Below are 12,041 nucleotides of genomic sequence, written 5' to 3' on the forward strand. Positions count from 1 at the left end.
TTCCTTTTTTAATCTGGAAGAAGAAAGCCCCTGTGAGAGGGGGCTTTCTTCTTCCAGGTTTCTGGCCCGGGAATGTGGAGGCAGGAGCAGTGCACAAGTGACCAAGAAGTTGAGAAAGTTAGTTGGGTTAGTACAAATAGCAGTAATAGGAAGAAGTACAAATAACAGCAATAGGAAGTCACAGATTTTGCTGCACTGCCAAAAAAAAAAAAAAAAAAACCCAACAACAACCAAAAAACATGTAGATAAGAATATACAAATTATGTGCTTCCCTCCCAGTAAATATATACAAGCCAAGAAAGGCAGAGTTCCTTTCTGGATTGCTACTTAAAACCTTTTAAGTAACACGTCACTTGCAATGAAGTCAGAAAGGTGCTAGAAATTAAAGATAATAATTTGCTTAGAAAAAGAACTCTATGAGGTGTGACAATTAAGTTCCTGGACTGGTGCAATAAAAGGAACACAGAGTGGAGTTCAAAATGGTTTTATTTTTATTCAAAATAATCATCACCTGATTCAATGCACTTATTATACTCAAAATGTTCTGACAAGAGTCAGCAAAGGTATCCAAAGAGATGATGTTCAGTCTGGCAATTACATTTTCTTTATGTCCTGAATATCCTGAAATCTCTTTCCTTTGAGGGCAGGTTTCACCTTGGAAAAGAGGAAGAAGTCCATTGGTTCTAGATCAGAAGGGTAGGGTGGATGACTGATCTGTCCAATGCCATGTTTTGTCAGAAATGTCTTCACAACAAGTGTGATATGTCTGTAAAAAGGCCTCTGAGGTTGGATTTATACATACCACAAGTTTAGACAAATACACTAACCGTTTAAATAAACTGATTTAATGTTAAAATAATACTGAATAGTATACTGAATAAAATGGTACAATAAAATTTGTAAAATAATAATTTACCAAAAACTGACTTACTATAAAACAAATAAAAATGAATTGGTCAATTTAAAATACATTAAAAATTATAAATTTTAAAAGCAATAAAATACCATTGAAGCTTTCGGGGGCTTCCGCCTCTTTTCTCAACAATAATGAAGTTCAAGCGACACATCCTTAAATATCAGTCTCACGGCACATGTGTCTGACCAGGGTCTGGGATCGTGGCAAATTAAAATGCTTGTCTCTGGCAAGGACAACAGCCACCAAAAGGGGGTGGAGCCGAACTCCCCTATCTCCATTCCTACTATTGCTACCAGATGACCCAATCCACAAATTCTCCAGCCACTTGCGGTCCCAGAATCTATGTGCCCGGTCAAGGATGACAACATTCTCGGGGGAGACCTGGTGTTGTTTTTCCCAATAGTGCTCGGCAATGGCAGACTTATTGAGATCTGTGGTCTGTATAGCTCTAGTATGTTCTCCCAGATGGTCCTTAAGTCTTTGCCCTGTCTTCCCTACGTACCGTTCCCCACAATCCAGGCATTTGATCTTACATACGACCCCACTACTAGAGTCCCTAGTAATGGGGTCTTTGACCTGTGACACCACTGTGTGCAATCTCTGACCCGGGAGCTGCACACAGCGTGTCTGAAAGTCGCGAAGCATCCTTGCAATGCGATCTGACAAGCCCGGATAGTAGGGAATATAAACAGTGGTAAGCAGTGCAGGCGGAACTACCTGATTATGCTCCACTTCTCTATTGTATTTATCAATGAACCTCTGGGGGTAACCGCATTTCATAATATCCGTCATAACTTGCCTAATTTCTTTCTCTCCCTCCTCAAAGGTACTACAATGTGTCCTCACCCTACCCATAAGTGCCCTAGCCACACTATTTTTATGTTGGGCAGTCTGAGCTGACTTATAATGTGTGTACTGGCCCCTACACATTGATTTCCTATAGACCTTAGTTCTAAGCCTGGGGCCTTCTCTGTACACCATTATATCCAAAAATGGCAGGGTGCCGTCTACTTCTACCTCTGAGGTAAATTGTATGAAAGGAGAGAAACCGTTGAGAAAACTAACCACATCTTCCTCTCTTCCCTTTTTTACTATAGTGAATGTGTCATCCATATATCATTTCCACTTACGCATAGGGAACTCCAACCTTGCAAAAATCCTGTTCTCTAATTCTTCCATAACTAAGTTTGCAACAATAGCACTGATTGGAGAACCCATAGCTCTGCAGTGAACCTGCTTATACATCACTCCTTGAAATACCAAGGTAGTACTTGAAAGACATAATTCAACACCACAGCATATATCTTCCATATTTAGGTGAGATCTAGCACTTAAGGTATCATCCTTCTCTAAGGTCAACTTGACACATTCTACCCCATGCACTATGGGGATACACGTGAATAATGATACAACATCCAATGACATCATAGTCTTGTCCTCCCCCTATATCTTGACACTTTACAAAATTCATGAACTCCACACTATCTTTAATGACCAACGTGGACTGACCCACTACCGGGGCAATCAGCTGCACCAGAAATTTAGATAGAGCATAAGTAGGGCTACCAATAAAGGAAACTATGGGTCGTAGTGGAACATTTACTTTGTGCATCTTGGGCAACTCATAAAATCTGGGCAGCCGACACCTTGTTGCATGCATGGACCAGTATTTTTTCTTTGAAATCTTCTCTGTTTTCAACCAGGATAGTAACATCTTATTCACACGCTGTTCTAAGCCAGCCAATGGGTTTCTATGAATAATCTTGTATGTATCACTATCACGTAATAAATCTAACACTTTCTTTTGGTAATCCTCCTTACTTAGTACAGCAGTTGATCTAACTTTGTCTGCTGGTAAAATTACAATATCATCATCCCATTTAAGTTCTTCTAACGCTTTCTTCTGTTTAAGGGTAAGATTTGAAGCAGCCATTTTTGCCTGGCTCAAATATAGCAATGGTTTTAACACGAATTTGATTAGCAATGGATTCCGGTAGTTTACTAATGGTCCTCTCAATTCCCATGGTTGTTTCATTAATTGGAGGTTTAGGGGGTAATAATGCAAAATTGGGTCCTAGAGCCAACAACCCCTCTTGTTCTTCGGTTAAAGGTTTGCCACTTAAGTTCTGGATGAAATCAGAATGGTGACCACCTCTAAATATAGTGGTCTGTTCCTCCAATAACGTGTTGAACTTATTAATATGTCTCTGTTTGCATGAACATGCAATCCTATTTACCCTCTCCTTAACGCTCACCAGGTGCAGGGGGGACAATCTGCTACTGATATTACCTAATGATGCTTCAATCAATCTCCTATTACACCTCAGGTCATCATGTAGTTTCTGAATCCATGCATTCAAAACCTTCTTTTGATACCATACAATAATCCTAGCCATACGAGCGTCTTTAAATGGTGCTTTAATTGTGCTTTAATTTAATGGTGCTTTAATTGTGCTTTAATTTAATGGTGCTTTAATTTAAAGATGCTCGTATGGCTAGGATTATTGTATGGTATCAAAAGGTTTTGAATGCGTGGATTGATGAACTACATGATGACCTGAGGTGTAATAGGAGATTGACTGAAGCATCATTAGGAAAAAATAGTTACAGATTGTCCCCCCTGCACCTGGTGAGCGTTAAGAGATTACTTCTGGAGAGAACGAATAGGATTGCATATTCATACAAATAGAGACATATTAATAAGTTCAACACGTTATTGGAGGAACAGACCACTATATTTAGAGGTGGTCATTCTGATTTCATCCAGAACTTAAGTGGCAAACCTTTAACCCAAGAACAAGAGGGATTGTTGGCTCTAGGACCCAAATTTGCATTATTACCCCCTAAACCTCCAATTACTGAAACAACCATGGGCATTGAGAGGGCCATTAGTAAACTACTGGAATCCACTGCTAATCAAATTCGTGTTAAAACTGTTGCTATATTGAGCCAGGCAAAAATGGCTGCTTCAAATCTTACCCTTAAACAGAAGAAAGCGTTAGAAGAACTTAAATGGGATGATGATATTGTAATTTTACCAGCAGACAAAGGTAGATCAACTGTTGTACTAAGTAAGGAGGATTACCAAAAGAAAGTGTTAGATTTATTACGTGATAGTGATACATACAAGATTATTCATAGAAACCCATTGGCTGGCTTTGAACAGCGTGTGAATAAGATGTTACTATCCTGGTTGAAAACAGAGAAGATTTCAAAGGAGAAATACTGGTCCATGCATGCAACAGGGTGTCGGCTGCCCAGATTTTATGGGTTGCCCAAGACACACAAAGTAAATGTTCCACTACGACCCATAGTTTCCTTTATTGGTAGCCCCACTTATGCTCTATCTAAATTTCTGGTGCAGCTGATTGCCCCGGTAGTGGGTCGGTCCACATTGGTCATTAAAGATAGTGTGGAGTTCGTGAATTTTGTAAAGCATTAAGACATAGGGGGAGGACAAGACTATGATGTCGTTGGATGTTGTATCATTATTCACGTGTATCCCCATAGTGCATGGGGTAGAATGTGTCAAGTTGGCCTAAGAGAAGGATGATACCTTAAGTGCTAGATCCCACCTAAATATGGAAGATATATGCTGTGGTGTTGAATTATGTCTTTCAAGTACTACCTTGGTATTTCAAGGAGTGATGTATAAGCAGGTTCACTGCAGAGCTATGGATTCTCCAATCAGCGCTATTGTCACAAACTTAGCTATGGAAGAATTAGAGAACAGGATTTTTGCGAGGTAAGAGTTCCCTATGTATAAGTGGAAACGATATGTGGATGACACATTCACTATAGTAAAAAAGGGGAGAGAGAGGAAGATGTGGTTAGTTTTCTCAATGGTTTCTCTTCTTTCATACAATTTACCTCAGAGGTAGAAGTAGACAGCACCCTACAATTTCGGGATATAATGGTGTACAGGGAAGGCCCCAGGCTTAGAACCAAGGCCTATAGGAAATCAATGTGTAGGGGCCAGTACACACATTATAAGTCGGCTCAGATTGCCCAACATAAAAATAGTGTGGCTAGGGCACTTATGGGTAGGGTGAGGACATATTGTAGTACCTCTGAAGAGGGAGAGAAAGAAATTAGGCAAGTTATGACGGATCTTATGAAATGTGGTTACCCCCAAAGGTTCACTGATAAATACAATAGAGAAGTGGAGCATAATCAGGTAGTTCCACCTGCACCACTTACCACAGTTTATATTCCCTACTATACGGGCTTGTCAGATTGCATTGTGAGGATGCTTTGCGGTTTTCAGACACACTGTGTGCAGTTCCCGGGTCGGAGATTGCACACAGTGGTGTCACAGGTCAAAAGGGACTCTAGTAGTGGGGTCGTATATGAGATCAAATGCTTGGATTGTGGTGAACGGTACATAGGGAAGACAGGGCAACGACTTAAGGACCGTCTGGGAGAACATACTAGAGCTATACAGACAGCAGAGCTCAATAAGTCTGCCATTGCTGAGCACTATTGGAAAAAACAACACCAGGTCTCCCCTGAGATTGCTGTCATCCTTGACCAGGCGCATAGATTCTAGGACTGCAAGTGGCTGGAGAGTTTGTGGATTGGGTCATCTGGTAACAATAGTACAAATATAGATAGGGGAGTTCGGCTCCACCCTCTTTTGGAGGCTGTGGTCCTTGCCAGAGACAAACGTTTTAATTTGCCACGCTCCCAGACCATTTCCGGTTCCAGCACACGTGAAGGGTGTGTTGAACATGCGCCTGGTCAGACACGTGTGCCGTGAGCCTGATATTTAAGGATATGTCACTTGAACTTCATTATTGTTGAGAAAGGAAGCGGAAGCCCCCGAAAGCTTCAATGGTGTTTTATCGCTTTTAAAATTTATAATTTTTAATGTATTTTAAATTGACCAATTCATTTTTATTTGTTTTATAGTAAATCAGTTTTTGGTAAATTATTATTTTACAGTTTTTATTGTACCATTTTATTCAGTATACTATTCAGTATTATTTTAACATTAAATCAGTTTATTTAAACGGTTGGTGTATTTGTCTAAACTTGTGGTAAGTGTGATATGGATGGGAGCATTATAGCAACAAGAACCAGGTTGCTTTTCTCTCAAAATTGCGACCTCACCTGGGAAATGTGCTTCAATAATCTTTGAAGCACCTGTATATGTAGACTGCAGCATTAACTCTCTCCCCTTCAGTTAAAAATTCCTTGTGAACCATATCATTTGTCAAAAAAACATGATCAGCATTGTCTTGATCCTGGACTTCTATAAATGAAACTTTTAAACTTTTTGAGCTTGGTGATGATTTTGAAGTCCACTGCATGCTCTGACACTTCGTCTCTGGATCATTGTTGTTGTTATGGAATTCAATGACACAAAGGCTGCTATGGCCACATTGTGTCTTTCTAATGGTTAATATGAAATACTAACTTTATTGTAAAATAACTATTATATTTTATTATATATTCCTATACAATTTAGGAAAGTAAACAGTTCTCTTATTAGGATCATCTCAAAGAATTTGTAATAATGTTAGTGATGGCCGTGTATTAGCAAAAGGCACCTCCGTAGCCAAGTGGGAAGGAGCAGCAGTGCATAGCACAGGCTTCTTGATTAGACCGGGGTTCAAGACCGTCGCCACCAAATATGGAGGATGCGGAAAGGTCAAGGGAATGACCACCGCATATTCCCGGAGCAATATGGCCTGAGTTGCTAATGCTCCTAAAATGATTTAAAGGTGTTTAAGTGGATATTTAGAAAGTGTGACAGTTGACTAACAAATGACAACAGTCAGTTGTTAGTCAACTGACTGTTGTCAGTTGACATGATGTAGATGACATGATGCACATTGGGGAGTGCTGTCATTCATTAATAGATATAGATGAGTGAAGTGAGTATGCCCAATCCTTAGCCTTCATAAAATTATTTCTTCTTGCCTGCTTTTCCGGAAGCTGGAAAGCCACAACTTTGGGTCTGGTTTTATTCGATAAAGTTTGTTTCCTGGATAACCTCTCCAGATTAGTGACCAGATAATGTGTTTGTAATCAGTATATGGAACTTGAGAAGTCTGTGAAATAGTAGTATCCAGTTGTTTGGCTGCAAAAGATGTGCTCTTTCATTTCCTGTTATTCCAGAATGTCCTGGGATCCAGCAGAATGTCACAATTTGATTTGACCTCATTACAAGCAAGTAACTTAGAATCTATTTGTTTTATTACAGGGATGAGAGGAGTTGGTATTGCTATTTATAGCAGAAACAGCACTGATTGAATCTGTGTATATTAAAGCAGACGTAATTAAAACTTCAGTAATCTGATCCCGAGCTAAGTTTATAGTGTAAAGCTCAGCAGTGAAGATACTGCATTTCACTGATAATGAGAGAGAAGTGTGAATTAAGTGAAGATTGCTGCAGCACCTACTTGGGCCTCTCTAGGTCATACTGAAACAAAATGCTCATCTCCGGTGACAGTATGGTTAAGGAAATTATGAATGGATGAGGTGTGTGTGTGTGTGTGTGTGTGTGTGTGTGTGTGTGTGTGTGTGTGTGTGTGTGTGTGTGTGTGTGTGTGTGTGTGTGTGTGTGTGTTATGGATGTTTAATGGGGCATAAGCTACACTGGCTATAGTGCACCTCCGGATGAGATCTTTGCATGATGACATTCTTCATTACTTCTGCTCATCTCTGAGACTGTGACACAAATTTTTCACAGACATTCCTTATCCTTAAATCCTCATGCAGAATTTTAATAATCATCATCTTATTCATATCCAACTCATCAACCATCATTCTTCTGAGCGTCAAATGACAATCTCTTGCCACAATTTCCCAAACTTTTGCAACCGTTCTCATTTTAAGAGGTTGACAGCCACCCAATTCTTTAGTCATTGTGAACATCCTCACATCCATCTTTGAACTGTTTATACCATTCAAACACTGGTATGCCTTAACCTTTCATCACCATAAGCAGTTTTTAAAAATTTCATACACTTCTGTTTCTGATTTTCCCAGTTTAACGCAAAATTTGATATTCGTTTGTTGCTCCATTGCAAAATTGAATTAACACTGAATGTTAATCTACTAACAAACCACCTCTCTGTACCACCATCTGTCAGAGGAAGTTTGAACTACAATATAACACTTCTGTTTACTTTCGAACTCATTGAACATGACTGAAATAGCACCAATCCGGGAACTTTATTGCCACACCTCATATAAATTGCACAAGATATCACTTGGCACCTATGCACTTAAAAGTAGGAGTAACATATTTTCCCCTTAAAAGTATAAGGACAAAACAGCTTTAACATAAGGAATATGGAAAATAAACATATACCATTCTGTATTTTTGGGGACAATAATTAAATAATGACATTTATAAAATAAGTAATATTATGAATTTATTTAATTAATAATTAAATAAATGAAATTACAGTTACAATATTAATAACTTTAATATTAATTAAATTTTAAAAATTAAAAAAAAATAATAAAAATAAATATATTATAGAAATAAATAATTAAATTATAAGGAGTAGGAGGATTATCTTCTTATGTTATTTTAATTATTTTATTTTATTTTTTTTTTTTTTTTGCAGCTAGCAGGATTTAAATGACAGTTAATGCAATAATCTTAATTCTGACACCAGAACTTTGCTTTCACAAGTTTCACTACTAATGCACTACTTTCAGATGTCAGGATTTTTATGCAAGTTGTTTGTTTAAAAGTAAGACTATTCCACCATTTATTTAAAAGATGAGATCATAGTGAAGTCACTCACAGAGGAGGATAAAGTCCCCCCCCCCAGAACATTTAGTTTTATATTATAACTATACTGTTATGTGTTAATGCTTATAAAAGCTACCAATTGTAAAAGGCACAAGTCCCCCTTGAACAAAATTTTTGGGTGTACCATTGTATGAGACAATAGCTAAACAGAAGTTTTTAACTCTTTGGAAATATAACATCATTTCTAAACAGTTAATCTGCCAAATGCACTACCCACTAGTTTCAAACAAAATGTCTTTGAGAGCAGTGAAAATACCAGTGTAACTTGTTGTGAAGGCAAACTTTGCCACTCACGTTCATGCTAATACAGTCATAGTAGTGGTAAGAGAATGTCTTATCAGTGACATTTGTGTGATTCATCTTTCAAGTATTAAGTATTTGCCATATAGTGCAAGGAAGCGACAGGTGTTTGCTGCACTGGTCAAAAAAAAAAAAAAAAAAAAAAAGAGATAAGAAAATGCCAATTATGTGTTTCCTTCCTCCTCACATAGGTAACTATCCAGCTAACCTCTGAATTTCTTCAAATTGTTAGCCTTAACCACTGGTGGAGGCAACTTGTTCCAACAACTTTCTGGCTGAAAGAAAACTTCCCAAAATCGAGTCTAAATCTCTTCCTCTGTAATTTGAATTTATGGCTTCTAGTTCTGGAATTCTTTATAACAGTGAAAATTCTGCCTTCATTCATTTTACTAAACCCTCTCAAATCCTTATAAACCTAAATTGGGTCCCCTCTAAGATACCTGGATGCCAAGCTCTGCAACCCATATAATTGAAGTCTTACCTTGTATGGTTGCCCCTTTGCTAATCATTGAAGTCATGCAAGTTACCTATCTTTGGACCCTTTCAAAAAGGTTAATGTCTTTTTTTTTCAGATGAGGTCTGCATACTTGGACACAAACATGACCACTCTATCTCTACAGGATATGGTTTGATAAATCCTTGATAGGACACCAGGGCTTTCCTGGCTGCTTGTTTACACTGCTTAGAGAACTTCATATCTGCCCATATCATTCCCAGATCCCGTTCTTCCTCTACTATTTTTAATTCAACCCCATCAAATGTATAAGTTAATTTGGGATTGCTATTCCCCAAGTGTAAGACCTTACATTTTACTTTTGCATTAAAACATAGCTGTCACATTTCTGACCATTCTTGAAGCCTGTTACCATGCTGAAGGTGCACTTCTTGCCACTGATCATTAATGACTCTACCAATCTTTATATCATATGCAAATTTTTAAAATCACATCCTCTATCCCTTCATCAATGTCATTTATGAAAATCAGAAACAACAGTAGTTCAAAAACCAACCCTTGGGGAATCCCACTTCTGATGTTACAAAAATCTGAAGAATATCCATTAATCACAACTCTCTGACTTCTGCCCTGCAGACACATCACGATCCATCTTAGAATCTTTAAAAGTAATCCAAACATGTTCCAGCTTTTACAGTAACTACTCATGAGAGGAAATGAGTCAAATGCCTTGCTAAAATACAAATAAACTATGTTGAAATTGTTCCTTACATTCAGCTCATAAGTAACTGTGTCAAAATAGCTTACCAGGTTAGGTAAACTTGATTTTCTTTTAACAAATCTAAGTTGTATGTGTGTGTGTGTGTACTTCAGAATGCCATTTCTATCTAAATGTCTCCGGATTGCACTCTTAGTCACTGCCTCCAAGATTTTCCCTACCACTGAAGTCAGACTAACTGGTCTATAGTTACTAACTTCTCTCTTTATGTATTGGCAATACAGTGGCACTTCTCCAATCCAAAGAAATCTGAACTAATTCCAACGATGCCCTCACAATTAACCTCAATGGTTTAATACACATTATGGCTGCCTCATTCAAAATTACTGGGTATACATGCCATCAATTCCAGGAGCCTTATTTGCCTTTTAGGCTCAAAAGTTTTTCTAATCATCTGTAATTTCAAAATCGCTAATTTCATACATTTTAGTGTCACTTGCACAGCCTCTCCTCAGCATGAAGGATCTTTTGTCAGTAAATACTGATGTGAAATACCTATTCAATTCATCAGCAGGATTATCTAAGTTTCCCCACACCCAGTACACAAGGGTCCAATCTCTTTCATTTTCTTCTTTGTATTTTTCTGAGGATACATTTTAAAAACCACAAAAGTTCCAAGGGCAGGTAGTCAATTCCGAGGACATCTGGTAATCCCACCTTAGAGGGGATCTGAATGAGATCTATAAGGCTCTGAGAGGCAATAGTAAAATGAATGAAGGTGAAAATTTCATTGTTAAAACTAATACTAGAATGGGAGATCACAAATTCAAATTTCAGGGAAAGGAATTCAGACTAAGTTATATGAGTTTTCTTTTAGCCAGCAAGTTGTTAATTACCTGAATAACTTGTCTTCATGGGATCTTTTTCATGGGATGAGGATGACGACTTGGGGAAATTCAGTGGTCAGCTGGATAGATACCTACGTGAGGAGGAAAACATATAGGTAGTTTATTTTATTTCATTTTACTATATATATATTATTATTTTTTTAAAGTGAAATTAAATTTTCAAGCCTATATTTCACATGTTAGTTTTATAATAAAACGATGAGTTAATAATAGATAGTAATATATAATACTGGAATGTAAAATAACAATATGCCATATAGAAATCTGTGCACCTAAATAAGCCAGAATAAGATAAAAAAATTTCTTTCATCCAAGGTCAACTTATCAATGCATAAATAATAAGCAATTCACTTAATTATTATACATTTTTTTTTAACCTTATACTAGTATTACAGTACTTAGACTTGATGATGAAAACTTTAACATGTTTGTTTCTGTCTATATTTGAGAGGTACATTCAGTGTGTCATAATTTTTGGAATATTAATAAACAACATCCTGAAAATTTGCGAAATAATGGTTGAAAAGTAAGTCTAGTCATAACTAAAAGTAAGTCATAACTAAAAGCAAACACCTAATTTTGTGCTGAGCTGTAAACCAGAACAAACTTCAAAATTTCGTGAAAACTTTATTTTATGGTATGAAAATTAACCTCAACACAAGCAAAAAGAATTAATAATAAAATAAAAAAAAAAAATAAAGAAAAATAAATAAGCAACTAAAACTGCACACCAAGCTATAAAAAAAACCAAGCATTGCTGTTAATAGCGTAGAATTCGATGAGTGTGCTAAAAAAATCAAGCAGTTGTTAAATTCATGTGCTTTTACTTTCTCATTTATTGACCATTTAAGAACGACTGCCCACATGTGTTATGGCACAGCACTTGAGCACTTTTTTGAATGCATATACACAAAATGGCACATCACTTATAGTGCTGTTTACCACTTACTGGGTCAGATGCAATGAACATC

At 37.3% G+C, this 12,041-nt stretch overlaps 1 protein-coding gene across 3 annotated transcripts in view; it reads right to left on the reverse strand.

Annotated features, from left to right (window-relative positions):
* The window catches only part of LOC150080795 (mesoderm induction early response protein 1), a 174,913-nt gene that overhangs the window by 108,312 nt on the left and 54,560 nt on the right, over positions 1–12,041 (reverse strand). The window contains exon 1 of one of the 3 annotated variants that reach the window (XM_090381064.1): positions 11,059–11,141. The exons of the other annotated variants lie outside the window; for them this stretch is intronic. Within the exon in view, the coding sequence (XP_090237190.1) occupies positions 11,059–11,077 (19 nt within the window). The 5' untranslated portion in view covers positions 11,078–11,141. Of the gene's footprint in view, positions 1–11,058; positions 11,142–12,041 lie in introns of those variants that run through there. 3 annotated transcript variants of the gene reach the window in all.

This window comes from Mastigoproctus giganteus, chromosome 9, assembly GCF_048544385.1.
Source record: "Mastigoproctus giganteus isolate SK-2022 chromosome 9, ASM4854438v1, whole genome shotgun sequence".
NCBI classification, from domain to species: Eukaryota; Metazoa; Arthropoda; class Arachnida; order Uropygi; family Thelyphonidae; genus Mastigoproctus; species Mastigoproctus giganteus.